This window comes from Mesocricetus auratus, unplaced genomic scaffold, assembly GCF_017639785.1.
Source record: "Mesocricetus auratus isolate SY011 unplaced genomic scaffold, BCM_Maur_2.0 Super-Scaffold_100003, whole genome shotgun sequence".
In the NCBI taxonomy this organism is placed as follows: domain Eukaryota; kingdom Metazoa; phylum Chordata; class Mammalia; order Rodentia; family Cricetidae; genus Mesocricetus; species Mesocricetus auratus.
The window spans coordinates 72897246-72924838 of NW_024429188.1; the positions used below are offsets into that span (position 1 = coordinate 72897246).

A 27593-nucleotide genomic window follows, 5' to 3' on the forward strand; every position below is an offset into this window, starting at 1 on the left:
TTTTCTTGCAGCACAGGAATTTATTAATGAAGGGGATCGGGCCATTGGGTATTCATATGTTTGGCCCCTGCAGTTGCATCCTGGCTGTTAGTGAGAAAGAGGGCTGCTTGTAATTGCTGGCCACAGATGATGTCATTCTGGGAGTATGATAAGCCCTCTCCATTTTCTTCATGCCAGGACTGTGGACCAACATTATCAGATAGGTTTTTCTTCATTTTCTTCTGCATTTGTTGCAGACATGATATTCTTGAGGATCTCAGCATAGTATGGACTAAATACATGCTGATTGTGATGCATCAAATTAACAAACTTCCAGCCTAGTTCTGCCAACTCTGGTTCAATGAAAAGAAGTCCTCCAGGGAAGTCTAGAAGAGATTCCCGCATGCCACGAATCAAACAGCATTTAAGAAACAAATGTATCCGTTGTTCTGTCATAGGGAAAAAATGAAAAGTAGAAAGAAGAATTTTGAGAAGAAACTCACCATTAACTGTCTGCTCTCAAAAGTGTTTCACTTTTTTTTTCAGTGTGGTGGTTTGAATAAGAATGGTCCCCATAGACTCATACTTGAATGCTTAGTTGCCAGGAAATGGAAATGTTTGAAAGGATTATAGGGATTAAGAGGTGTGGTCTTGTTGGAGAAGTGTGTTACTAGGGGTAGGCTTTGAGGTTTCAAATGTCCATTCCAGGTCCAGTCTCTGTCTCTTTCTTGCAAATCAGTGCTGCATTCTAAGCTACTTCTCCAGCACCACTCCTGCCTGCTGCCATGCTCCCTGCCATGGTGATAATGGATTATGCCTCTGAAACTGTAAGCAAACTTCAATTCAGTGCTTTCTTTTAAAAGATTTCCCTTGGTTATGGTGTTGCTTCACAACAATAGAGCTGTGACTAAGACAGAAGTTGGTCCTGAGAAATGAGTTATTGCTATGACAGGCCTTATCATGCTGTTTGTTTGTGGTGTAGACTTGGATTTGGATTAAGAAAGCAGCTGAACCCAATGCCATGAGAGTGAGCCAGGCCCTGACAGTGCTTGGAGCACCAGCACCCAGAGGCTGGATGATCCAGAGACCTAGGATAGAACCAAACACAATAGGAGGAAAAAAGGCAATGTAATGAATGATGCCTAATGGTACTCTGCTATACCCATAGATTGGTGCCTAGCCTAACTGTCATCAGAGAGACTCTACCCAACAACTTATAGAAACATATGGAGATACCCAAAGGCAAACATTAGACAGACTTCGGGGAATTCTGCAGAAGAGGTGGAGGAAGGGTTGTAGGAGCAAGAGGGGTCAAGGACACCACAAGTAAACCCACAGAATCAACTAACCTTGGTTCATAGGGGCTACAGAGACTGAAATGACAACCAGGGAGCCAGCATAGGATAGGCCCTCTGCATATATGTTACAGTTGTATAGCTTGATCTTTTAGTGGGACTCCTAACAGTGGGAGCAGGGGCTGATTCTGACTCTTTTGCTGGCTTTTGGGACCCTTTTCCTCATGCTAGGTTGCCCTGTCCAGCCTTAATATGAGGGGAGGTGCTTATTCTTACTGCACCTTGATATACCATTGTTGATATCAATGGGAGGTCTGCAATTTTCTGAATTGAAGCAAAGAAGGAGTGAATGTGGGGCACAGAGAGGAGGAAGAGGAAGGACTGGGAGGAGAGGAGGGTGAAATCCAGTTACAATGTAAAAATAAACAAAAATAAAGCAGTTGAACATTTTAAGCAGGTCTTAATGGGTCATACTGGTAAGAGTGTGAAAGGCAAAAGTGCTGAGAGCAGTTTCGATTATGATGACCCAGCTCAAGAGGTTTCATATGGGAAAGAATATTAGTAAGTGGCGTAGAGATGGTTTTTGTGGTATTTTGGCCAAAAACATGGCTGCTTTTTGCCCTTGTCTTAGAAATCTTCCTGAAGCTAAAATGAAGAGTTTTAGATTAATGTCATTAGCAGAGGAGATTTCAAGACAGCCTAGTGTTGACTTTGTTGTGTGGTTATTAATGGTCACTTTCATGCAGATCTATGATGAAAAGGATTGAAATAAGCAAGAAAAAATACAAAATGTACAGTTTGGGGAGATAAGAAACATCAAGAAGTGTAACGGAGATAAGTGCAGTGCTGAGATAAAATATTTAAAGAAAAGCCGGATGCTAAATGAAATAAAGAGAGTGGCGGCCTCAGGGCAAGACTCCACCCAGCTAAGCTTCCAACTTGTGAAAACAAAGAGGAGAGCTTAAGTAGTGAAGGAACCATCAAAACCAGAAATATGATACACATGTAATTGCAGGAGGGGACCTTGTTCCAGTCCCAGCAAGCCACAGAACTTGGCAAGCTGACCCAGGTGGTTCCACCTTTAGAGTCAAGGATTCAAGAAAAGAGTTGTGGAATCTTCCTCTCCAGCTAAGGAAAGCCACTGAGGCCAAGTGTGTAGCAGGAAAACCCTTGAATGGTAATCTGGAGAGGCCACTGAGTGAAGCTGCGAAGGTGAAGCCTGGATTATATTAGAGATGCCAGAGTCTTGTGATATCTACCAAGGAAAGCTGCAGGCTGGATGTGGGACCAGATCAAGAGAGAGAAGCATGCTGTAGAGAGGAAAGTGTTCTCTGACATCAGATGTGGAGATGCAGAACTTGGAGTTTTCCAAGCTGGGTATTGGTCTTGCTTTGGTCCAGTATTTCCTCACTATGCTTCTTTCACCCAGTTTTGGAATATTTATGTATATCCTGTGCTATTATGTTAGAAGTATGTGATCTGCTTTTTGATTTTGAGTTACAAGAGTTTACAGCTAAGGGATTGCCACAAGTCTCAGAGAATGTGAACTCTGGACTTTTTAAACAGTGTTGAGAATGTGACAGGCTTTGGGGACTTTTGAAGTTGGACTGAATGATTTTTTTGGCATTATGATATGGCTACAAACCTGTCTGGGTCAGGGGATGGGATGTGGTGATGTGAATAAGATGGCCCCATAGACTCATACGCTTGAATGCTTAGTCACCGAGGAGCAGAACTCTTTGTTAGGATTAGAAGGAACTGGAAGTTTGGCCTTGTTGGAGAAGAGTTCAACTCTCACCTGGCATGTTATTTCTATTTCTTACCATATTAGGGACTCTTACCAATGATGGTACGAATGCAATTCTCTTCCTTGGCAATATTCCGGAGTTGGCCTACAAGAGATGCCCTGTTTTCACTGCTCAGAGCAGTGAGCCCTGTGTCCTTGAGCCCTTGATGGATTTCCTGAGATACCTGGTCACTGACACTGAGCATAGACTCTTCTGGCCTGGACAGTGAAGACAGAAAAAAAGTTTCCCTTGACATAAGGACCAATCCCAAAACGCCCCATGCTAGAAATTAGGCATACCGAAGAAGAATTGTGACCCTCTCACCATCAACAGACAACATGAATCAATGAACATGTAATTCTGTTATTATCATTAAGGTACCAAATTATTTATACATGTAGTACTATATGCCAACTTTAAATGGAACAATATATACTTGGTAAGGGCTTGGGCACATCCTGAACATTAAAATATTGTTGAAAGATTCTTAGAGATTTTATGTAGTATTCTTTCCTACTTTACCAAAAGTGCAAATAAACTAATAAAACTAAATTTCTAATTCCTCTTTCTGCTTTGACATGGAATCTCTGCATGCAGGGAATTAGCAATCAATATTAATGACTACATGATCAACTTCTGGGTATAAATAACAAAATTCCACTGCCCCTTGATGAAATATATAGTCTCACTGTTACAAAACATAAAAATTAATATTTGTAGCAAAGTAGCCACCTTATTCTCCTGCTGAATAGTATATTGTTATTCTTCTCTATGCCAAACCTAAAATAAAAACAATCTTTTGGGATCTGGTTCCCAAAGGGCCTTTGTGTGAAGAATAGTGGGATGTTATAATGCCTGTCTATGGCCTAAATGTCACTCTAAAAGAAATCTGAGAGAGCTAGGAATCTCATTTGGTAAAATGCTTGCACACAAGCATGAAAACCTGAGCTTGGTTCCACAGTAGCCACACAAAAAGTCAAATGTGATGGTGCATGACTGTAATCACAGCACTATGGAGGTTGCTCCCTGGAACTTGCTGCCCAGCCAGCCTAGCCTAATTAGTCGACTTCAAGTTAAAAAAAAGACCCTTGCAGTTGGCTTCTGGCCTTGACATGTGCACACACTTTCATGGATAAATGACTGTGAACATACATGTTCATGTTCACACACACACAAACACACACACACACACACACACACACACACAAAGGTTGATGAAACATACTTGGAGCTAAATTCTTCTGTTAGAGCCTTGGTTATGCACTTCAGTTTATCCACAAATTCTGGTGAGCTGAATAAAACACCACAAGAGAAACTTCTTGCCACAAGTAAAACTGAAGCTAGAATAGTCAAGTGGCGTAATTTGGATTTCATAATCTGCAGTCGTGCTTTATCCATCAGTAGAGTCTGGTTAGGCAGAAAACAATAGGCTTTTAGGAGAGTTGTATTCGAGCTTCGAAGTAACAGACAACAAGGTAATGCCTCAACAACATTCCTACCTCAGGGAATTCTTCATTCCCATAGTCCCTGAGGACAAGGTTTAGATAGCCTTGGTATAGCACTGTTGTTAGACTAGGTGGCTCTCTGTCAGTTTTTGAATATGGAAATGAACTTATTGTGCCAGAAGAGGAGCTTGGAGACACAGATGTACTCGGCAGTGGTGTAGTAATATCTGTGGCAGCTCTAGTCATCCATTTGGTGGTGCAATCAAGGAAATCTATGAAAGGCAAGAGAACATATCTGTTTAAACTGCAAGGTTTTAAGATAGCCTCTTGGTGAAGAAAACAGTAATTTTAAAAGCTGGAACGGAACAGGGTATTTCCTTCCAGAATGGCTTTCACAGTACAAGAAGGGGTTATGCAGGCCCCTGGTAGGAAACTCACCACAACCTGCGGATCCTGTTTACCACAATACCAACTTTCTAGGCAAGATCTGAAACCTAGTGCAATGCTAACATGACCAATATAGGGGTAACCAATAGCTTTCTGATACAATTGGAGACCCACTCCATGGGTGAGAGTTCATACCGGGCTTTGTGAGGCTGGCAAAGACCCATGTATAAGGAGTTCATAGTCCCCAGAGATGAGCCCATTGCTTCATTTTTCTAAATAAAAACGTTGTTAAATTACCTCTAAAAGCCGGGCAGTGGTGGTGCACGCCTTTAATCCCAGCACTCGGGAGGCAGAAGCAGGCGGATCTCTGTGAGTTCCAGGCCAGGCTGGACCGACAGCCTCCAAAACAATACAGAGAAACCCTGTCTCGTAAAAACCAAAAAAAAATTACCTCTAAATATTTATATCCATACCCATGTGTTGTTCTCAACCTTGATCAGAGATGCTTCTATTTGCAGCAAACAGCAATTAGTGCAAAGATTTGTGGCTACTCCAAATGCTAAGAATAAGTAACTACTTTTGTATACTCAGCTCTAAACAGAAAGTCTATCATACCTCTTCCAAGAATCAGGGAATACCATAGAAGAGAAAGCAGAAAGAGTACAGAAGTAGGATGATAGAGAGGATGGCAGTGAATTGTTATATTCTGGACATGGCACGCTTACGACAGTTGTGATCTCAAAGCAGATAAGATAGCTAGGCTGTCCTGAGTATGAATAAGACTGGGTCTGTTAAAACCAAGCCGTGGGGAGCAGAGGGGCTCATGGAGCTGTGCTGTTTTCTAGGAACTACCTGGAGGTGGCATTGGTGGAGGAGTCATTCAATGACGTACCACCAAGTAAGTTGTTCCTACTCCAGTGGATGGTTCCATAATCATGATGACGTGGGTAATCTCCAAACTCAGGTGGTCATAAAGCAAAAAGACAGCAAAGTAGGACAGGGGATTCTTTGAAAGGGGAATTGTGGAAGTTGGGGGCATAAGAAAGACTGAAGTTGGGAGTGATCAGATTGCACTGTGTACATGTATGATATTGTCAAAGGATAAACTAATTTTTTCAATATTGAATTAGGTTTATTATAATAACTAAGAAGAGAAAATGATCCATTGAAGGAGCTTTTTATATATGAAAGGTATTCTTTTATGGAAGACCTTTGAAATTCATAATTGAGTCACCCTATCCCCATTAATGATATATTCATCACACAAATCTTCAGGGTACATGTCTACAGTAGTGAGAAGTAATTAATAGTGATAACAGGTAATCAGTCCTTAGGGAATCTGGAAACCCAAGATTATCAATCACAGCTAAGTTTAATTTGTATGATGGAAATTAAGTATACTTACTTAGGTTTAAACATTTACCATTTTATTTTTAGTAACATAAAAGTTGTGAAAAGATTAAAAGATAAATATTACTAGGTGTTTATGCCTTGTATAGGCATAGATAGATAAACTTAATTTTTAAAAGTGATTTGTATAGGTTTTTCTGTCTTAGAAAAGTTTGCTTCTCTTCACTCTTGATCCAAGAAGTAAACTTTTTATTCAAAAGTAGAAAAATCACTGTAAAAAATATCAAAGGCCAATTTCCCCCTCTACTTAAATTTTAAACATACTGGGCTGCTTGTCAAGGAGTTCCTGGAATTTAGCTCGTTCATATTGAACAGAATGTTCTTGCAAGTATGGCCGAATGTTCTTGATGGTATAGTTCATCATGTCCATTTTCATCAGACCAAGAACATGGAAGATTCCCCTGTCACAGACAAAAACAGAAAATTTATAGTTTGAAAGGAAATCCAGTGTTGAGGATTGGAGCTCAAGGAAGAAATAATACAATCCTAGTACTTAGAACAAAAATGGGCCTGTAAAGTATTTACTTCAATTACAGCTAGTATTTGAACATGTACTACAAAAAATATTTAATAGCTTTGAGTGGGGACCTATTAAGAGGTGTTTATGTTATTAGGGCTAAGTGGATTAAATTATAAAAGACCATGCAGCTACGAATTTAATGTTGCTTTATTTGACCAGGTAATGTTTTCCATCATGTTAGAATGCATTAAGAATGTTCTCGCCAGGCTGGGCGGTGATGGTGCACACCTTTAATCCCAGCACTCGAGAGGCAGAAGCAGGGAGATCTCTGTGAGTTCTACCTGTCTGGTCTACAAGAACTAGTTCCAGGACAGGTGCCAAAGCCACAGAGAGACCCTGTCTCAAAACACAAACAAACAAACAAAAAAAGAGGTCCTCACCAGATTCAGTTACTCAGTATTAAATGCTACGTCCTCCAGAATTCTAAGAAATAAGTCTGTGCATTTTAGAAATGACTGAAATTTCAGTACTTTGCTACAGCAAAATAAAACAGACTAAGGGAGAAAAATAATACTGAAAATTAGGACTGTTAATCTACCAAATACCTGGAAATGTGGGAAATGGGCAAAATCTGAATGAGTTTGGAGAAACAGGCTATAAAAATGTTAATACAAATGGAGTATCGAGGATATTTCAGTTGAGAGAGAATATCTGCAATATGTCTAATATTCTTGGACAATCCTAAGGTATTCATGGTCAAAATGTTGGTAAAAAACATACTAAGGGTCACTATAATGAAGTTTCAAATGAAAATGAAGAGTCTTACTGGAAAACATAAAGGCTTATCTAATGGGAAAGTAGAGTAAAAGTCATCCTTGATATGAACCAGCAAATATCTTGAATTTATTGTGTCCATATTCAAAGCACTTTACCCAAGGCAAGTTGTAAGAGCAATGGCCTGACACAATTAGGGGGAAACGTTTCTCAGCATAATACTGAAGGAGTTACATGGCTACTTTTATCATGTTCAGAAATACATGAAAGAAAAATGATTTCAAGATGAGGTTCATAATTGAATCATGAGGAGAGCAGAATAACTTGGAAAATTAAAGCTTGACAATGTAAGTAGTAAAGAGGCACCAAGAACAAACCAAATATAACCAAGTGATTATTTTTCTAAAGAGATTAGTATAGATAGAAGGAAATAGTGTGCTGTTCATAAAGGCAATGGGAAATATCCCCAATGAATTTCAAAGATCTTTAAGACAAGTAACGACCTTTTAGTGTAAGATTATAGAGACACACCCATTTGCTTCCCAAAAAACCTAAAGATTCTACTCCCTGAATTTCTGGATTAGTTTCCCTCAACCAGCAACACTACAGTGCAAACAAGCTGAAATGTATCTTCGGCTGACTGTGATTCCGATCAAAAGTCTAGAGAAGACAATGGTAAGACTTAATAACACCCTTGTGGGACTAACTATATAAGCATAAGAATACATGAGCTATGAAGCAATAACAGTCTCTGCCTTGATTCTCTCTCTCTCTCTCTCTCTCTCTCTCCTCTCTCTCTCTCTCTCCATATATATATATATATATATATATACACATATATGTATATATACATTTATATATTATAAAACAGGCTAAGAAAAATAAATATGTCATTCAGGGACCAAAGGTCAGAGGGTGACTTGATAGAAGATCTAAAAACAGACATACAGTCTGACTTTTCAACAGCCAGTGTAGAGATTTTTGCACTGTAGCTATTCTGATACGTTCAGAAAAGGTTGATCAGCAGAAGGGTCAAAGCACTAAAAAGTATCTATGAGTGGTTGCAATGTGAGTGATTAATTTCCAACTCAAACGACTCATTTATTTTTCTTTTCTGGATCCTATTTCTTTCAGCTGTGAAACACTGAGAGTCTTCACTTCTGTTTCTGCATCAAGTTTAGACTTGGAGAACTAGAAGAACATTTGAGATTGAATGGGTGGAAATCTATAAAGCTAGTACTATACTTAAATGTCATAAGAATATCATGTTAAATTTTCAAGTAATGGATGGAATCCAAATGACCAATTTAAATGGCATGGAAATAAATCAGAGAGGCTGTCCTTGACAAGTAAAATGACAGGGAATTTAAAAAGATGTTAGCCAGTAGTGTGTCTCAGCTTGGGACATAGAAGATGCTTTCTACACTGCATAACAGTTAATGCAGAGACAAATGGCAGGTCAAAGTGCTAAGAATGAGTGACTGGCACCCAGACATGAAAAGGACATATATATCAACCTCTTCATGGTCCAGCAGACACCACAGGTGAGAGAGCAGAAAGACCGTTAGAGCTGAAGGATGAAGAGGAGTGCTAGGAAATGCTGACTTCTGGGTTTGGCGAGTCCATTGCAATCATGGACACACAGCAGTAGCAGTTGCCTTCACACACCCTGCATAAACTCAGACAAACATCAAAAGAGGAACAATGGGGAAGAAGGGGACCATCAGGACTGGAAGAGGGATGATAAAATATAATAAGCATAAAAGAGAAGCTGGAGAGATTGCTCAGCTGTTAAAGGCACTTGTTGCTCTTGCAGAGGCCTGGATTAATTCCTAGTAATAACATAGTGTGTCAAAAACATGCAAACTCCAGTTCCAGAGGATCTAACACCGTCTTCTGACCATCACAAGTACTAGGCATGAATATGGTGCACATTAACACATTTTAGCAGGAAAAATATTCATACACGTAAAGTAAAATAAATATTAATGAATAATGTTAAAATGAAAAAGTAAAAGTAGAATATAAAACAAGTAAAAATGGCGTTAGGATGGTTAGGATGTAAGGGCGATCTGGCTGCGACATCTGTCACCCCATTGATCGCCAGGGTTAATTCAGCTGATCTGGCTGGCTAGGTGGGTGTTCCCTTCCTTCCTCACTGCTCCATGTGTGTCCCTCCCAAAGCTGCACCGCTAGGTCAAAAAGGATGACCTTCCCCACATAGAGGAGGACCGGTCTTTGGTCAAAGGTATACAAGTAGCTGCTCTCGCCTGCTAGAACCTCCAAACAAGCTCTCAAAAAATGGCATTAATCGGGTCTTCAGCTCAGGAGTAGAACAAATAAGACAGAGGTCTATCATAACATCTGGCTCAAAGTGTTTTTTTTCATGGCACACAGGGTAGATTTTAGGAACAGTGCATGCTATGGTTTGAAAATAGCTTGCTTCTCCAAAATGAGGAAACTTTAAACCCAACTGTGAGATACTGAGAGGGTAGAAAACTAAATCCAACTATGGAGTTTATGGATGATGCCTTCAGACCATCACCGGGATTACACAAAAATGGCAGGCTATAGCTCACATGATTGAAAACATGTGACTTAACAAAAAGATAGGAAACCCAGGACACACACAGGCTTTTTTTCATCATGGGGTGCTCCATACCACCTTGAGACTCCATCAGCATCAAAGCTTTCACTGGATGCAGCACCTCAACCTTGAACTTGTAGGACGGGAGCCAAAATAAATGTTTCTTTTTATAATTTACTCACACTGTGATATCACGCTATTAACAAGAGAAAGCAGATTAAAACAGCATGACTAGATTCTTGCCTCAGTAACTCTACTGGATCTTTTATGCTCCCTAGTTCCTGTACAGCTTCATCTCTAACCGGTGCACACAGGAGGGCCATCAAGTTGAGAATATAGTTAGAGAGATGAGGAACATCCAGAGCCCCATGCTCTGTTTCTTGTTTTAGGAGATCCATGTCTAGTGCTTCCTCAATCTCGTTTCTTAAACGATTCTGACGTGGTAACAGCAGTGACACCAAAATCTGCCACAAAGGAAAATCAAAGGAGACGCATTATGCTTATTATCCTAAACTTACACCCAATGAGTAGTGCTTTCAGGCTAAAGGTATGTCAGACTTTGTCTTCTAGGAGTCAAGAAAGTGGGTCTCTAAATTTCATGGACAGTTATTTATCTCTTTTTGGAAGACAATTATAATTCTAGACTTCACAGAAATCATTTATACAGTACTGATTATTTTCAAGGCAGAATGGCATAAAAACATGAATTAAAAAGAAGAATGAGGCAACAGTTAAGTATAAGTTACTACAACATATGCACCTCTACAGAATGTGCATCCTTAACAAAAGTTAAGGACATTTTTATATTTTTGCTCCAAAGACAAGGGTGAACCAAGCAAGGTATTCTTAAACTGTCACTTGAAATAGTTTTTTGACTCAAAAGGTAAATTCCTTGTGGGCAAGAGCTCGTATTATTTTCTGTGCTTCTGAAACACTTAAAACGTAGTGAAAGTATGTTTTTATTGAATGCTGTATTATGTTATTAAAATAATATCCTAACATACAAATAAAATGGAACTCATTCCATCCCATGTGTGTCCATAAAATAAGCTACTTAGAACATTAATAATGTTAATAATCTTAATAATCCAAGGCCTAAAGTCCAGAAACTTTGTATCAACAGAGAAAGGGCTGGCTACTCACATGTTTTATGTTGTTTATAAGTTCAAGAGCACAAGAAAAGTCGGGAGGAGTACTTGACAGCTGATCTTTCAAGTGGTCCCAAAATGCATTGTACATCGACTCCACAAACTTGCTTTCCAGACTATCAAGAAAGTTAAATGTGCAAAATGATCTTTACCTAGAGACTTGATACAGGAGTATGATCCTTCAAACAGCATTTATAATCATGAAGAACCATTAAACTGATAGGTCAGGCATGAGCTACATTTAGATTTGAGAATTGCTAAATAAACTGCAGTTATTCTCAGATTAAAAAAAACAACCTTAAGTCATTGCAGAAAGACACCAGAGTGCACAATCAGACTGCCTCCTATCCCACACCCCACTCCTTGCCTGCTTCTCCCCTTTCCTCCCAGTATCTCCCTGTGTCTCTCTTGTCTCTTTCTAACTTCTAATTCTCCCTATCAACATATCTGTCTCTGACCCTTTCCTTCTCCCTCTCACTCTTCCTTCATCTGTCTGTCTGCTCCCCCCAACCCTGCTCTTCTCTCCTTTCCCTCCCCCTACCGCCTCCCTCAGAAGAACCATAATTTAATATTGGGTTCGAACTCTTTGACCCTAATCCTTAAAGTAGCCTAAATGTGTGATTTCATTTGTATTTTTTTTCAGATTTATTTATTATGTATACTGTGTTCTGCCTGTATGCATGCCTGGATATACTTACATTGTTTGCACACACGCACACACAATATATGTATAGAGTTAAAAGAATGTAGTAATACAGTTTTTTTGCCATAATGTTATTTTATAGCTTTTTAACTTGCTATCTTGAATGCCTCTTTTATTTTGCCACTTTAGAGATTCTGCTACAAAAGCACCATGCTCTATCTTGGTTCTTGTGATTCTCTTGTGTCTTGGATTTATTCTGCTTGTTGCTAATAGTGACATGCTAAGTACACCTTCCATGGAAGGAGTTTTCACCAAAACATGTGTATCCTTCTTCATTCAGTTCAGAGTCCCTAGAATCTGAGTTATATTTATCTTTCTTGATTTACTTTCTAGTACTTAACATAAATGCCATTGCCATTCATTCATTTAACAATCATTTATTGAGCACTTACTAGTTGGAGAGAGAGAGAGAGAGAGAGAGAGAGAGAGAGAGAGAGAGAGAGAGAGAGAGAGAGAGAGAGAGAGAGCACATGCCCATGTACACACATACAAAGTGTCACAGAATCTGTGTGGAGGTAAGAAGATAAACCGTACAAGTTGATTCCCTCCTTCCACCATGCCAGTCCCAGGGATCAGACAGCTTGTCAGGCTCAATGGGGAGCACCTTTACCTTAGTCATTTTCCTGGCCCACATTTCACTGCTAATGATCCATGGGCAGTCAACTCATACCTACTGGATGAATTTCCTTCTCCAGCCTCTATATGCGAACCCTCACAGGAGTACATAGAGTGTACACACATACACCAGTCACTCACATTTATGTATTTCAATACCAATGTAATTGTGAAGAACTCCAATAAGGCTCATATTTTCTTATTAAATCAGAAAATGCAAATACTCTGAAATGTCTTACTCATGGCAAATGGCAATATCATTACTAGAAAAGTTGTTTGTGGGGTTAGAGAGGTGGCTTAATGGTTAAGAGCACTGGCTGCTCATCTCCAAGGCCAGGGTTTGAGTCCCAGGAATCACATGGTGACTCACACTGTAACTGCAGCCCAAGGGTATCCGATGCCCTTTTCTAGTCTTCTTGGGCACTGTATACATGTGATACACAGAGATATATGGAGGCAAAACACTCATACACAGAAAATGAAATGAAAATTGAAAAAAAGAAAGTTGTTTGTCTGCATTCACTTAATTTTCAGGGAATTAAGAGAAGCTTCTAGCAGCTACAACTTTCAAGTCTATCTGCAAGGATCTGAAATTCTTTTCTAAAAACCAAGAGTTAACATTCTGACAATAATTACAGTGGTTTATTTGGTATTTAGATGTAATTTGATACTTTGACACTTTGTGTGTCTATGTGAGTGACTGGTGTATGTGTGTACACTCTATGTACTCCCGTGAGGGTATGCATATAGAGGCTGGAGAAGGAAGTTGAATGCCTTTTCCCATCACTCCACATCTTACTCCCTTGAGATAGGGCATCTTAATAAACCTGGAGCCAGGGTGGCAGCCAGCCAGGCCTGGAGATCCTTTTGTCTTGGCCCCACATATTGCTTGGGTTACAGAGCATGGGTATACAACACCATGCCAGACATTTTACATAGGTTTTGGGGATTTGAACAGATGTCCTTGTGTTTGTGAAGTAACTGGTTCTAGACACTTGTTCACCTCTTTATCCCCACCTGAACACTTTTTTTTATTTTCCTTCTTTTTTTTCAAGACAGGGTTTCCCTGTGTATCTGTGGCTGTCCTGGATCTCACTATTTAAGACAGACTTAATGAAGCACTACACGTTTTAAAAAATTAAACATGACCAAAAATCATCTACATTATGCAATTATTCCAAGACAAGTATGTAAATATGTACCTGTTTTCAGACAAATCGTTCTCCTTTACAGCAAAATCTTGGTTTACTATGATTTCATGAGCAATACTCAACTTGGAAGCTTCATTAACTGTCTCTATATCTTCAGTAGAAAGAACTACAGGCTGGCTCGCTGGAAGAAAAACATAGTAGTCATTAAAAGAGATCCCACACACATTTGCAATTAGAGGGCAAACTATGCACGTAGAAAAACCATACTAAGAAAGTGTGTAGTATAAAATTGTATTATTAAAATATGTTAAACTGATTCTTCTTCTCAGCGGGCATCAATCACTTTTTTGTTGTTTTTAGCAGACAGGATTTCTCTGTATTGTTTCGGAGGCTATCGGTCCAGCCCAGTCTCAAACTCACAGAGATCCGCCTGCCTCTGCCTCCCGAGTGCTGGGATTAAAGGTGTGCGCCACCACCGCCTGGCGCATCAATCACTTTGAGATGACAACTGATGTTGGCAGTGTACAGGTCTTGTTTAAGTGACTATATTATTCTGGTTTCATGAGAGCAACTCCCTGTTATATATAGAAAAGTGCCCCACATCAAATATTCTGGTCTTCTGGTCCCCATCTTCCATAATGTTCCTTAAGCCTTAGGTACAGAGGTTACATCCACTGATAGGTTATCTGATCCTAAATGGTCACCCCTAAATACATATACACATACATATGCATATGTGCAACACTAAATGGACTTGAAGATTGTATTTATAGATGTTCATACATACATATATACATGTACACAACTGTCTACAATTCCAAAGGATACAAGGCCTTACCCTAGCTACCACAAGCACCTGCACTCATATACACATACAAATGCATGCAAGTATACAAATTTAAAAATCTGTCAAAGTCAACATGGTCTCTGACAGCAACATGGCCCAGGGACATCAATATGATTTCATGAGGCTGCATAGCCTATGGACATCCAAACGGCCCTCAGTGGTAATATGGGTCATGGTCGTCAACATAGTGTCTGGCTACAGTAGAACCATAAACCCACATGGCTGCCCGGCACTGCCACCTGAGGCCTTGTTGATGTCCATGGGCTGGGCTGATGTTGGACACCATATTGGCGCCCTTTTTTCAGTGTTTCCCTGGGCAGTGGTGGCACATACCTTTAATCTCAGCACTCAGGAGGCAGAGGCAGGTGGATTTCTGTGAGTTCAAAGCTAACGTGGTCTAGAGAACGAGACCCAGGACAGCCAACACTACACAGAGAAACTCTGTATTGAAAAACCAAACTAGAGACAGCAGATCCATATCCCACCCCAACGGAATTCAGCTCACCCAGAGACTGCCAGCTTCCAAGTCCCAATCTCTACCCACAGGACAGGGGAGGTGAAGCAAGTCTAACTTCTGGTGGCCTGAGCAGAAACACCAGAGACCTGAGGACTACTCACAGCAGATCCGGATCCCAGCTGGATAGGATTCAGCCTATCCAGAGACTGCCAGCTTCCAAGTCCCATAGTCCACCCACAGGACAGGCGAGGCAAGGGTTCAGCCTACCCAGTTTGCTAAGGTCCCAATACTAGGATGGCCTCCATCCACGCAAGGGGAAAGCCACCAGGGTATTGGACCTGCTCCCACCAACTGGAAAGGAACCGTGGTCACAAACCCACCAGGGGAGGAAGAGACTCCTTCTGCACCCACAGGAAGAAATGATGGGAAGGAGACAATACAAAAACACACCCACCAGCAGAAAAATCAATATGACACCACCAGAAACTAGAGAATCTACACCCACAAGACTTGAACAGTCCATTGCAGAATAAGCAGATGAGAAAGACGTTAAAAACAACTTTATGAAAATGATAGAGGCTCTCAAAGAAGATAAGAGAAAATCGCTGAAAGACATGAAAGAAAAAGCAAACCAAAAAATACAAGAACTGCAAGAAATAGAAGAAAAAACAATCCAAAAAATGCAAAAGATGCAAGAAATACAAGAAAAGACAAACCAAAAACTTCAACAAATGCAAGAAAGAGAGGAAAAGACAAAGCAAAAATTACAACAAACATTTCAAACAGTGCAAGGGTTGAAAGCTGAAATAGAGACAATAAAAAACCAAAGTCTGAAGGAATGCTGGAAACAGAAAAGCTGGGAAAACCATCAGGTATTACAGATGCAAGCATACCCAACAGAATACACAAGAGATGGAAGACAGAATCTCAGGTGTTGAAGATACACTAGGGTAAATAGATTCATCGACCAAAGAAAATCTATTGTTCTAGCTAAAGCAATATGACAACAAAAGGAGATCGGGGGATGCAAATTGGAAAGGAAGAGGTCAAACTTTCACTATTTGCAGATGATATGATAGTTTACATATGTAACCCAAAAAAAACTCTACCAGGGAACTCCTGCAGATGATAAGTACTGCTTCCAGAACATAACTCCAGTAGCACAGACACTAAGATAGACAATTAAATGGGACCTCCTGAAACTGAGAAGCTTCTGTAAGGCAAAGGACACAGCCAACAAGATAAAAAGGCAACCCACAGTTTGGGAAAAGATGTTCCCTAACCCCATATCTGACAGAGGGCTGATCTCCAAAATTTACAAAGAACTCAAGAGGCAAGTCTCCAAAACACCAAAGAATCCAATCAAAAAATGGAATACAGAACTAAATATAGAATTCTCTGTAGAGGAGTCAAAAATGGCTGAGAGACACTTGAGAAAGTGCTCAACATCCCTAGCCATCCAGAAATGCAAATCAAAACAACTCTCAGATACCATCTCACTCCTGTAAGAATGGCTAAAATAAAAAACTCCAATGACAGTTTATGCTGGAAAGGATGTGGAGAAAGGGGAGCACTGCTACACTGCTGGTGGGAGTGCCAACTTGTGCAGCCACTTTGGAAATCGGTGTGGAGATTCCTCAGGAAAATAGGAATCAGTCTACCACAGGACCCAGAGATTCCACTCTTGGGCATGTACCCAAAAGATGCCCATTCATACAACAAAGATGTCTGTTCCACTACATTCATAGCAGCATTATTTGTAATAGCCAGAACCTGGAAGCAACCTAGATTCCCCTCAACTGAAGAGTGGATAGAGAAAATGTGATGCATTTACACAATGGAGTACTATTCAGCAGAAAAAACACAATGGAATCTTGAAATTTGCAGGCAGGTGGATGGCACTGGAGGAGACCAACATGAGTGAGGTAACCCAGTCACGGAGGAAGAAACAAGGTATGCACTCACTCATTTATGTATTTTAGACATGAATCAGGGGGGGTGCCATCATACAATTCCACTGCCAGAGAGTCTAGGAAACAGAACCTTCATCCAGCAACTGATGAAAGCAGAGGCAGATACCCACAGACAAGCACTGAACTGAACTCCTGGAATCCAGTGTCAGAAAGAGAACTGATGGGCAAAGGAGTTAAGACTGGGGTGGTTTAACCCACAGAAACAGCTGAACTGAACAATGGGGAGCTCTTGAACCCAGTCACGGTGTGCTGTTTTGGACAACCAAGTGACCAGGAGCCTGCAGAGAGAGCCAGTCTACTCCTGCCCACACTCAGGGCAGAGAGCAGAAGACAGAGAGTAGAGGCCAGAGAGTATTGGATTTGCTTGCACCGACCAAAAAGGGAACCCTGGTCGCTTACCCACCAGGAGAGGAAGAGACTCTTTCTACAACCACTGGAAGAAGAAATGGGAAAGAACACACTCAGCAACAGAAAAAATATGACATCACCAGAATCTAGAGATTCTACAGCACCAAGACCTGAACACCCCAAAGTAGATGAAGCAGAAGGGAATGACCTTAAAAACACCTTCATGAAAATGATAGAGGCCCTCAGAGGCGATGTGAGAAAATCTCTTAAAGAAATGAAAGAAAAAACAAACCAAAAAATCCAACAAAGAAATGGAGGAAAACATGAAGCAAAAATTACAGGAAACAATTCAAACAATGCAAGGGTTGAAAGCTGACGTGGAGACAATAAAAAAACACAGTCTGAAGGAATGCTGGAAATAGAAAAACTGGAGGAATGGTCAGGTACTACACATGCAAGCATAACCAACAGAATACAAGAGATGGAAGAGAGAACCTCAGGTGTTGAAGACACAGTAGGAGAAACAGATTCATCAACCAAAGAAAATATTAAGTTCAACAAATCCCTAACACAAAATATCCAGGAAATACGGGACACCATGAGAAGACCAAACCTAAGAATAATAGGTATAGAAGAAGGTGAGTAAACTCAACTCAAAGGGGCAGGAAACATACTCAACAAAATCATAGAAGAAAACTTTCCCAACCTAAAGAAAGACATGCCAATGAAGGTACAAGAAGCTTACAGAACACCAAATAGAGTGGACCACAAAAAGTCCCCTCATCACATAATAATCCAAACCCCAAGCATACAGAATAAAGAATACTTAGAACAGCTAAGGAAAAAGGCAAACCTATCAGAATTACACCTGGCTTCTCCATGGAAACTCTGAAAACCAGAAGGTCCTGGATAGATATTCTATCAACATTAAGAGACCACAGATGCCAGCCCAGACTATATACCCAGCAAAGCTTTCAATCAATATAGATGGAGAAAACAAGATGTTCCAAGACAAAACCAGATTTATACAATACATATCCACTAACCCAGACCTACAGAAATTTCTGGAAGGAAAAATCCAATCCAAGGAAGTTAACTACAACCAGAAAAGCATAGGCAATAGATAATACAAATTTACCAACATCCAAAAGAGAAAAGGGGTGGAAATCAACATACAATTCCACCAAGAACAACCATTCCAAAACAAACAAGAACAAGCAATCAATGGTCATTAATATCCCTCAATATTAATGGTCTTAACTCACACATAAAAAAGGCACAGACTAACAGAATACATTCGAAGGCAGAATCCATCCTTCTGCTGCATACAAGAAACACACCTCAGCTTCAAAGACGGATGTTACCTCAGAGTTAAGGGTTGGGAAAAGATTTTCCAATCAAATGGACCCAAGAAACAATCAGGGGTAGCAATCCTAATATCTAACAAACTAGACTTTAAAGTAAAGTCACGCCGGGCGGTGGTGGCGCACGCCTTTAATCCCAGCACTCAGGAGGCAGAGGCAGACGGATCTCTGTGAGTTCGAGGCCAGGCTGGACCGACAGCCTCCAAAAAAATACAGAGAAACCCTGTCTCGTAAAAACCAAAAAAAAAAAAAGAAGAAGATGCAGTTCTCAAATTCTCATAAAGTAAAGTCAAACGAAAGAGATGAAGGAGGTCATTCATATTCATCACAGGAAATATCCACCAAGATGGCCTCGATTCTGAACATCTATGCCCCAAACACAAAGATATCCACATTCGTAAAAAAAATTACTAAAACTCAAACCACACATATAGTGGGAGACTTCAACACCCCACTCTCACCACAAGACAGGACTACCAGGCAGAAACATAACAAAGGAACAAAGGAACTAATAGAAGTTATGACCCAATTGGGTTTGACAGACATCTATAGAACATTCCATCCAAACACAAAAGAATATACCTTCTCCTCAGCATCATATGGAAGCTACTCAGAAATTGACCACATACTTGGCAACATAGAAAACCTCAACAGGTACAAAAAATTGGAATAACTCCCATGTATTTTATCAGACCACCATGCTTTAAAGGAGTTCAACAACAACACAAACTGTAGAAAGTGTACAAAATCCTGAAAATTGAATAATGCGCAATTGCACCACTCCTTGGTCAAAAAAGATATTAAAGACTTCCTAGAATTCAATGAAAATGAAGACACAGCATACCCAAATTTATGGGACACTTTGAAAGCAGTGCTAAGAGGAAAGTTCATAGCACTAAGTGCCCACATGAAGAAACTGAACAACTGAATTAACAGAACAACTGAAAGCTTAGAACAAAAAGAAGAAAACTCACCCAGGAGAAGATGCCAGGAAATAATCAAATTAAGGGCTGAACTCAATAAAGTAGAAACAAGTAAAACGATACAAAGAATCAATGTAACCAAGAGTTGATTCTTTGAGAAAATCAACAAGAAAGACAAACCTTTATCCAAACTCACCAAATGGCAGAATGTGAACATGCAAACTAACAAAATCAGAAATGAAAATGGGGACATAACAACAGACACTGAGGAAATCCAGAGAATCATCAGGTCATACTTTAAAAACTTGTACTCCACAAAAATCGAAAATTTAAAGGAAATGGACAACTTTCTGGATAGATATCACCTGCCAAAATTAAATCAAGAAGAGACAAGCAATTTAAATAGACCTATACACCCTAAGGAAATAGAAGCAATCATCAAAAGTCTCCCAACAAAAGAAAGCTCAGGGTCAGATGGCTTCATTGCAGAATTTTACCAGAAATTCAAAAAACAGCTTATATGAATTCTTCTAGAAGTATTCCACGTAATAGAAGCAGAAGGGTCTTTGCCAAACTCTTTTTATGAGGATTCAATAACATTGATCCCCAAGCCACACAAAGACACAACTAAGAAAGAGAACTTCAGACCAATATCCCTCATGAACATTGATGCAAAAATACTCACAAGACCCAGCAATTCCACTCTTAGGCATATACCCAAAAGATGCCCATTCATACAAGAAGGATGTCTGTTCCACTACGTTCATAGCAGCATTATTTGTAATAGCCAGATCCTGGAAGCACCCTACATGCACCATAACTGAACAGTGGATAGAGAAAATGTGATACATTTACTCAACGGAGTACTACTCAGCAGAAAAAACAATGGAATCTTGAAATTTGCAGGCAAATGGACAGCACTAGAAGAAACCATACTGAGTGAGGTAACCCAGTAACAAAAAGGCAAACATGGTATGTACTCACCATATAGATTTTAGACTTGGATCAGGGGAGTGTCAGCCTACAATCCCAGTGCCAGTGAACCTGGGAAACAGGGAGGTTCCCAAGATATATGCTCTTGAACCCCAGACTGATGGATAAGAGGCCAACAAGGGACTAATCCAGACTCCATGAGTGTAGTGTCAGTGAGGAGGCCTCAGAAATCTCTGGGTCCTTAGGTAGTAGATCAGTGTTTACCATGGCATACAAACGAACTTTGGGAGCCCATTCCACATGGAGGGATGCTCTCTCAGCCTGGACACATGGGGAAGGGCCTAGGTCCTGCCATGGATGAAATGACAGACCCTGGAGATTTCCCCCAAGGAGAGCCTCACCCTCCCTGGGGAATGATGTGGGGATTGGGCTGGGGGAGGTGGACTGGGTGAAGGACAAGGGAGGAGGGGTGGGAGAGGGAGCTGGGACTGACATTTGAAGCAGGCATGTTTCTAATAAAAACATATTTTTTAAAATATGTAGTCTGCTCAACTTTTCAGCAGTGAAAACTGACAGTGATGTTGGTCATGAGCTCAGAGTTCATAAGTGAACAAACACCATAGAAAAATAGTGATGAAGAAATAAGTATTTTGAGGCAAGCATAAATTAAGGCGATTTACGACAAGTAAACCAAGATTGTGAAATGTTTAAAGAAATGCTCTCACGAAGGAAGAAGTCTTATCTGCTAGGAAACAGGAAAGAATAGATATATAGTTCATAAGAGGATTAGGTGATGAACAAAGAACAACCAGGAAAAAGATCAATGTAAGAAACAAGAAAATTCCTAACATCAATATGAGAGGAAGAAACTAGCTTCCAATAATCCAACCAATCAGAACAACAACCAAAAAAATCATAAGAACTAGAAAACCTTTCTCAATAGTGATAAAAAATAGCCTCAACTCACTAATGCAAAAATCACATACTGGATTTTAAATCAAAATTCAACTACCTATGCTCTCTAACAAGAAACAGAGTGGCAAAGACAACCAAACACAGAGTCAATGGGTGGAAAACAACCTTCCATGTAATGGAAGCCATGATCAAACTGATGTGATTCTCATGTTTGATGAAAGTAGAATTAAAACCAAAATTAGCCACAAGGGATAAAGAGGGCTAATGCCTGTTAATAAATGGAACAAGTCATCAAATAGACATAACAATTTTAATTATTAGTACAATAAATAGTGGGGCCTCATTGTCATGAAAAAGCACTGAAGTTATGATCATATAAGTACTGATACAATGAGAGAGGAAAACTTCAATATTCCCCTCTCATCTTTAGATGGCCCTTTAAAAAACTCAAAATCCACAAAAATGGACCTAACAATACACATCAATTGGATTTGACATACATCTACGTAATATTCCAGGCAACAGACAGATAATAAAACAAATGAAGTCTCTAAAATTGATCACAATAGGGGACAAAGCAAACCTTAAAAACACTACAGTCAGTAGTGATGAATGTAGAGATCCATCCTACCCAAGACACTGAGAATAAATGACAGTTGAGGACACAGTCTTTTTGTTTTGTTTTGTTTTTGTTTTGCGAGACAGGGTTTCTCTGTATTGTTTTGGAGGCTGTCGGTCCAGCCCGGCCTCGAACTCACAGAGATCTGCCTGCCTCTGCCTCCCAAGTGCTGGGATTAAAGGCGTGCACCACCACCGCCCGGCAAGGACACAGTCTTAAACAAGACATTTATATAACACCCTCTAAGGCTCAGAGAACAATGAGGAAGAGAGGGCAAGGAAGTGTATAAGAACTAAAAGATAGTGTGGAGCTTTGAAATCCTGTCCTTGCATTTGATGTAGCCATTGCAGATAGGAAGTCATAATAATTAGGAGTCTTAGTTCCTGATCTGTTGCTGTGAAGAGACAACATAACCAAGGCAACTCTCATAAAATAAATCATTTAGTTGGGGGTCTTGTTTATAGTTTTAGAGAGTTATTAGTCCATGATATTCATGGTTGAAAGTAAACAGGCATGATGCTGAAGTAGTAACCAAGAGATTTACATCCTGATCGAGAGAGAGAGAGAGAGAGAGAGAGAGAGAGAGAGAGAGAGAGAGAGAGCGAGCCTGGAGTGAGCTTTTGAAACCTCAAAGCCCACCCCCCAAAACACATCTTCTCCACAAAAGCCACACCCACTCCATAACAAGGCCACATTTCCTAATCCTTCCCAACCAGTTACAGTCTCTGGTGACTAAGCAGTCAGTGACCCTATGGTGTCCATTCTCATTTGAAACACAATAAGGCTACCAGAACTGGTTCTGTAAATAATCTGTCTTGAAAGGGGTATGATGACTAATGGAGCCCTATCCTCTACTGCTGAAATATTTGGCTACTGATAAGAAGATTCTGTAAAAGGGAGCATCATTGTCTGGTACCCACTGCTAAGCCCTTCAGTTTCTAAAATAGTTCCAAATCTATGGTTATACAGATGGCCCTGGTTAAGCTCAATGGGTCACAAAATAAATCAAATAGACATAATATGAGAATGATTTTTTTAGAGAAGTAGGGGAGTAGACAGGTAGTAAGGAGACAGGAGAGTTGGAGGTATGAGAGGAGTCAGTATGCATTATGTAAATGTGTGAAATTTTCCAAGAATGAATTTAACAATGCTAATAGATAATTTATTAATTAAAAGTTCTAAAATGGAAAATTGAAAAACAGAATAAGAGTAATTACTTATATGCTATCAGAATATATTGAAATAAAACAGAAATCAGCACCAACAGAAACTACACAAACACCTGGAGACTTTAAAATACACTTTTGATTGAATAGTAGGTCACTGAAAAAATCAGGGAGGATTTTTAGTATTTTTTCATTTTTAATGAATAATTTCATAATTGTATATAATTCATTGTGATCATATTCATTCCCCTATTACCTTTTCTCTCTCCTAATCCTATTGACCCCCCTTTTCTTCTCTCTTTTTCTTCTTCTTCTTTTTTTTTGTGACTTTGGAGGCTGTCCTGTAACTAGCTCTTCTACAAGGCTGGTCTCGAACTCAGAGAGATCCACCTGCCTCTGCCTCCCGAGTGCTGGGATTAAAGACATGTGCCACCACCACCTCACCCCCTTTTCTTCTCAACAAGTATCCCAGCATATCACACCAATGCCACCATGTTAGCCTCCCAATTGTCCCTTGGACAGAGGCTGTCCAACTCCCACTCATGACCTCTGAGACCCTGTGCCCCGGTACTCCACCTGGCAGGTCCCACCTATTTCTCTTCCAGAGGCTGGCAAACTGGAAGCTTCCTCCTTTCTGGTTAATGTTAATAGTGCCAGAATGTGCTATACTGGTAGAAAAGGGAAAGGTATCAGTGATCATCCCTGCTGATGACCCTCTATGATACAATACCATCTTAGTTACCTTTCCATTGCTGTGATAAAATGCCCCCAACTAAAGCAACTTAAAGGGTAAAAGGCTTATTTTGGCTTAGAGTGCCAGGGAGATATAATCCATCATGGTGGAGGAAAACATATCAGTAGGCAGGAAAGGCAGTAAACAGAAAACTGGGCTGTATTGGTCAGAAAAACAATGACTCCCAAAGGAAGTAGCACTATTAGGAGGTGTGGCCTTGCTGGACTAGGTATGGTCTTTTTGGAGGAGGTGTGTTACTATGGGGGCAGACTTTGAAGTCTTTTTCTCAAGCTTCACTCAGTATGACAGTCAGTTGACTTTCTATTGCCTCTGAGTCAAGATGTAGGACTCTCAGCTCCAGCACCACATCTGCCCGCACATTGTCATGCTCCACATTGTGATGATAGTGGACTGGACCTCTGAAACTGTAAGTGAGGCACCCCAATTAAATGTTTTCTTTGTAAGAGTTGCTCTGGTCATGGTGTCTCTTCACAAGAATAGTAAACCCTAACTAAGACAGAGGCCATGCTATACGTCAAGGCCTTCCCCCAGTAATTCACTTCCCTGGGTTAGACTCCTACTAAATGTTACACAACCTTCCCAAACAGCAGCAACAGCTGGCGGTCAAGTATGAGAACCTATAGCTGGTATTTTGCAATCAAGCCAGAACAAATACCTACCTGACAATCAAGGTACTTCCAATGATACAAAAATGGCATGACTGCTATGGGACAAATCAACTGCTTTGTTGTTGGAGTTGGGGCCTCTTACATTGGACAGAACTCATGCCTGGGATTATAAACCTGATCAAAAGCCCACACTTAGGGGCAGGCCCAATGGAAAATCTATTACATTTAGTTTGCTAAATGGATGCTGTCATGACATCTTCTAAATATTTGTGCTTATACCCAACATAAGTGCTGCTGTAACCGTTCATCAGAGTTTATTTCTACAGTGAATGGCAGTTGATTCAGAGACTCAACTGTTCCAAAGACTGAGAGTAAGCGACTGTTCCATGTTCAGCATTAAATGGAACATCTTTATCACCCCCTCCAAGGACTAGAGAAAAGAATGTGGAAAGAATTGAGAACGAGAGATTGGGGAGAAATGCTATGAAATGCTATTTTCTGGACATGGTATGGCCACTGCAATCATGAACACTCAAAACTTACCTGCACAATATCCACACAAGATCAGGCCTATCAACTTTCATAAGATTCCAATGCACTCTGAGGCGCTTTGGGCAGTTAACTGGCTGCCAAGGGTGGGGTAGTTCTTTTCCACAGTAGTGTAGCTACTAGTAAGACCCAACCAAATACTACGAAATATCCCCCACCCATGCTCATTCAAGCAACTGTATTAAATTTATGTAGTCAAAAAAGCAAGCATGAAAGTAGGAGGGGAACTAGTTGGATGGAAGAGATGGTTCAACATGACAAGGAGTGAACAAGAAAAAATATTAGGAAATGAATCTGATACATTGTAGCCATGTATGAGACTGTGCATAAAACCTCATATTGTATACATGTTTGAAACTGTACAATTTTTTTTGTAAAAACCAGCAACTTTTCTAATTATCAATAATGAATTTGGAGGGAAAGAATTCATGAAAGTGATCCCAACAAAATCAGTCAGAAAAACACCTTAGAATAAACTTGCCTAATTGCATATAAGATCCCTCAAATGATTATTATAAAATGCTGAAAATACAAAAGGAAGACACTGAAAGTTGGAAAGCCTTCTAATGTTCATGAAACTAAATGAAGCTAACTAAATGAATGAAGCTAACTAAAACACAACTGATAATTGAAAATTGACTGTGTAGCCACCCACTGGAGAGTGGTTGACCTACCAGAGGCCATAGAAAACTGACTCTCCATTTCCAACAGCTGTCAATTACCAATAGGTTCACAACTAAGGCTAAAACTCTGTGGTTACCTCCTCTACCAATACTGACAGTGTGTCTGGTTTAGCTTGTGCAGATCTTGAGCATGCTGTCACAATCACTGTGACTTCATAAGAGCAACTGCCCTATGTGTCTGCTTTATATTTCCCATGTCTTTAAGTGATTCAAACACTAAGAAGGCTTCACTTACCAATCAAAGTCCTAATCCCTGTGTGTAAACATAAAGCTGGAAGAAAGACAAGAAGTGAATACAAAAGAGGACAGGCAGAGCAATGAAGAAGAAATGGCTCATTGCAAAAGGTTCTTTCACTATATCCCTTAAAGGCTACAGGTTTCATGATTTGTTTGTTTGTTTGTTTGTTTGTTCCGAGACTGGAGGTCTGCCTGCCTCTGTTGCCTGAGTGTTTAGCTTAAAGATGTATGCCACCATGCCCCGTGGTTTCATGATCTTTTAACCCGCCATAATAACTTCCATTACGGACCCACCTGGAGGGGTTTTATCTAGCTGACTATTGCTTGATGATTTAGGCTTTTGGACCCCATTTTCTGTCTCACTAGAGTCCTTCTTGGATGTAGTTTTCTTGGTCTTGGGCATGTTGGTGGTATCTGAAATGAAAGGGGAAAGATGGAAACATAACATACGGGTCCGACTCAAGGACAAGGTGGGAGGAGCTTTTCAACTGCTGTCGTGGGCCTTTGTGACTTAATTACTATTTCTTGTTGAGGATAAAAGTGCTTCGAGGGCGTCTCAGAGAAAAAAATTAGAGTCCTCAAACGTATCTTAAGGATAACTTGCGACCAGTGAAACTTCCTTTACTAAAATAGAAGATTAGTGTTAACATTGAACAAGCAAAAGAGCAACTATGATCCAAAAATGAACTCATCAAAAGGAAGACACAAGACGTTACCGGCAAAACTAAGAAACGGTTGTTCCTCGTTCATTTTCCTTCCTGGTCTACCTAGAGGTTTTGTATCCCAACCTTGGATAACAGGGAATATTCACACACAAAGCCTACCTGGTTCCTTAACTCTTACTGGTCGTTGGTATTTGACTGCTTTCCCCCCGTGATGGCTGCTTGTAACTACTGAAAATCCTTCCGGCTCCCCAGTCAAGGAGATCCCTGGACCATACCATAGCACCCAGGAAGAGGGGATATCATCCGGGAATGCTTTGACAGAACCATTGAAATAATGAGGCTCATGTGGCAAACACCCCTACACATGATGCTAAGTTAGAGAGTCCAAAATGAGTCACAAAGGATGGCAGACTTCCTGGGGAATAAACTGGGAGTTATTTTACACCAAGGGTACCCCCAAACACAAGGCAGACAGACAGACAAACATGTTCACCTTACTACACAATAGAGGCAGGAGGCTAAAATTTCCTGTGTGGACCTTCAGGCTGCTATCCTTCTTTTCAGATTAGAACTAGGGCTTGGTTTCATCTAAAATCAAGAAACCATCCAAAGCTTTTAATCCCACTCCCCCAGATAAGACTCAAAGCTTAGGAAAAGGAACACATTAGTTAGGAAAAGGAACACATTCTTCTTTAATTTCGTGCTGTTCAAAAGTCTCTTTCTCTTACGTTAATTTTAACAGTGAAATACTAGAATAGTGTTTGTATTTCTTATAAGTAAATGTGTCCACAAAAGGCAATGGAGAGAGGTG

At 40.2% G+C, this 27593-nt stretch overlaps 1 protein-coding gene across 2 annotated transcripts; it reads right to left on the reverse strand.

The window, feature by feature from the left end:
- LOC101837690 (T-complex protein 11 X-linked protein 2) lies at positions 1-27026 on the reverse strand. 2 transcript variants are annotated; one of them, XM_013115216.3, is made up of 10 exons: positions 26942-27026; positions 26412-26531; positions 13793-13922; positions 11268-11388; positions 10368-10588; positions 6568-6704; positions 4561-4778; positions 4287-4468; positions 3116-3279; positions 1-428 (listed from the first exon to the last, which is right to left on the reverse strand). In XM_013115216.3, exons 2-10 carry the CDS (start codon positions 26518-26520, stop codon positions 196-198), a joined length of 1515 nt encoding a protein of 504 aa, XP_012970670.2. In that variant the 5' UTR covers positions 26521-26531; positions 26942-27026; the 3' UTR covers positions 1-195. The 2 variants fall into 2 exon arrangements, with proteins under 2 accessions (XP_012970670.2, XP_040600345.1); XM_040744411.1 differs by lacking the exon at positions 26412-26531 and having other exon boundaries at positions 26942-26987.
- Positions 27027-27593: the final 567 nt, after the last annotated feature.

Excerpts from the sequence above, each read along its gene's own strand:
- LOC101837690 (XM_013115216.3), bottom strand. The coding sequence starts at position 26,520 with ATGCCCAAGACCAAGAAAACTACATCCAAGAAGGACTCTAGTGAGACA. Across the intron at positions 4,779-6,567 it reads ACTCCTTGACAAGCAGCCCA|ATTTCCTTGATTGCACCACC; the intron begins GTATGTTTAAAA and ends TGCCTTTCATAG. Across the intron at positions 429-3,115 it reads TTGCATTCGTACCATCATTG|AACAACGGATACATTTGTTT; the intron begins GTAAGAGTCCCT and ends TCCCTATGACAG.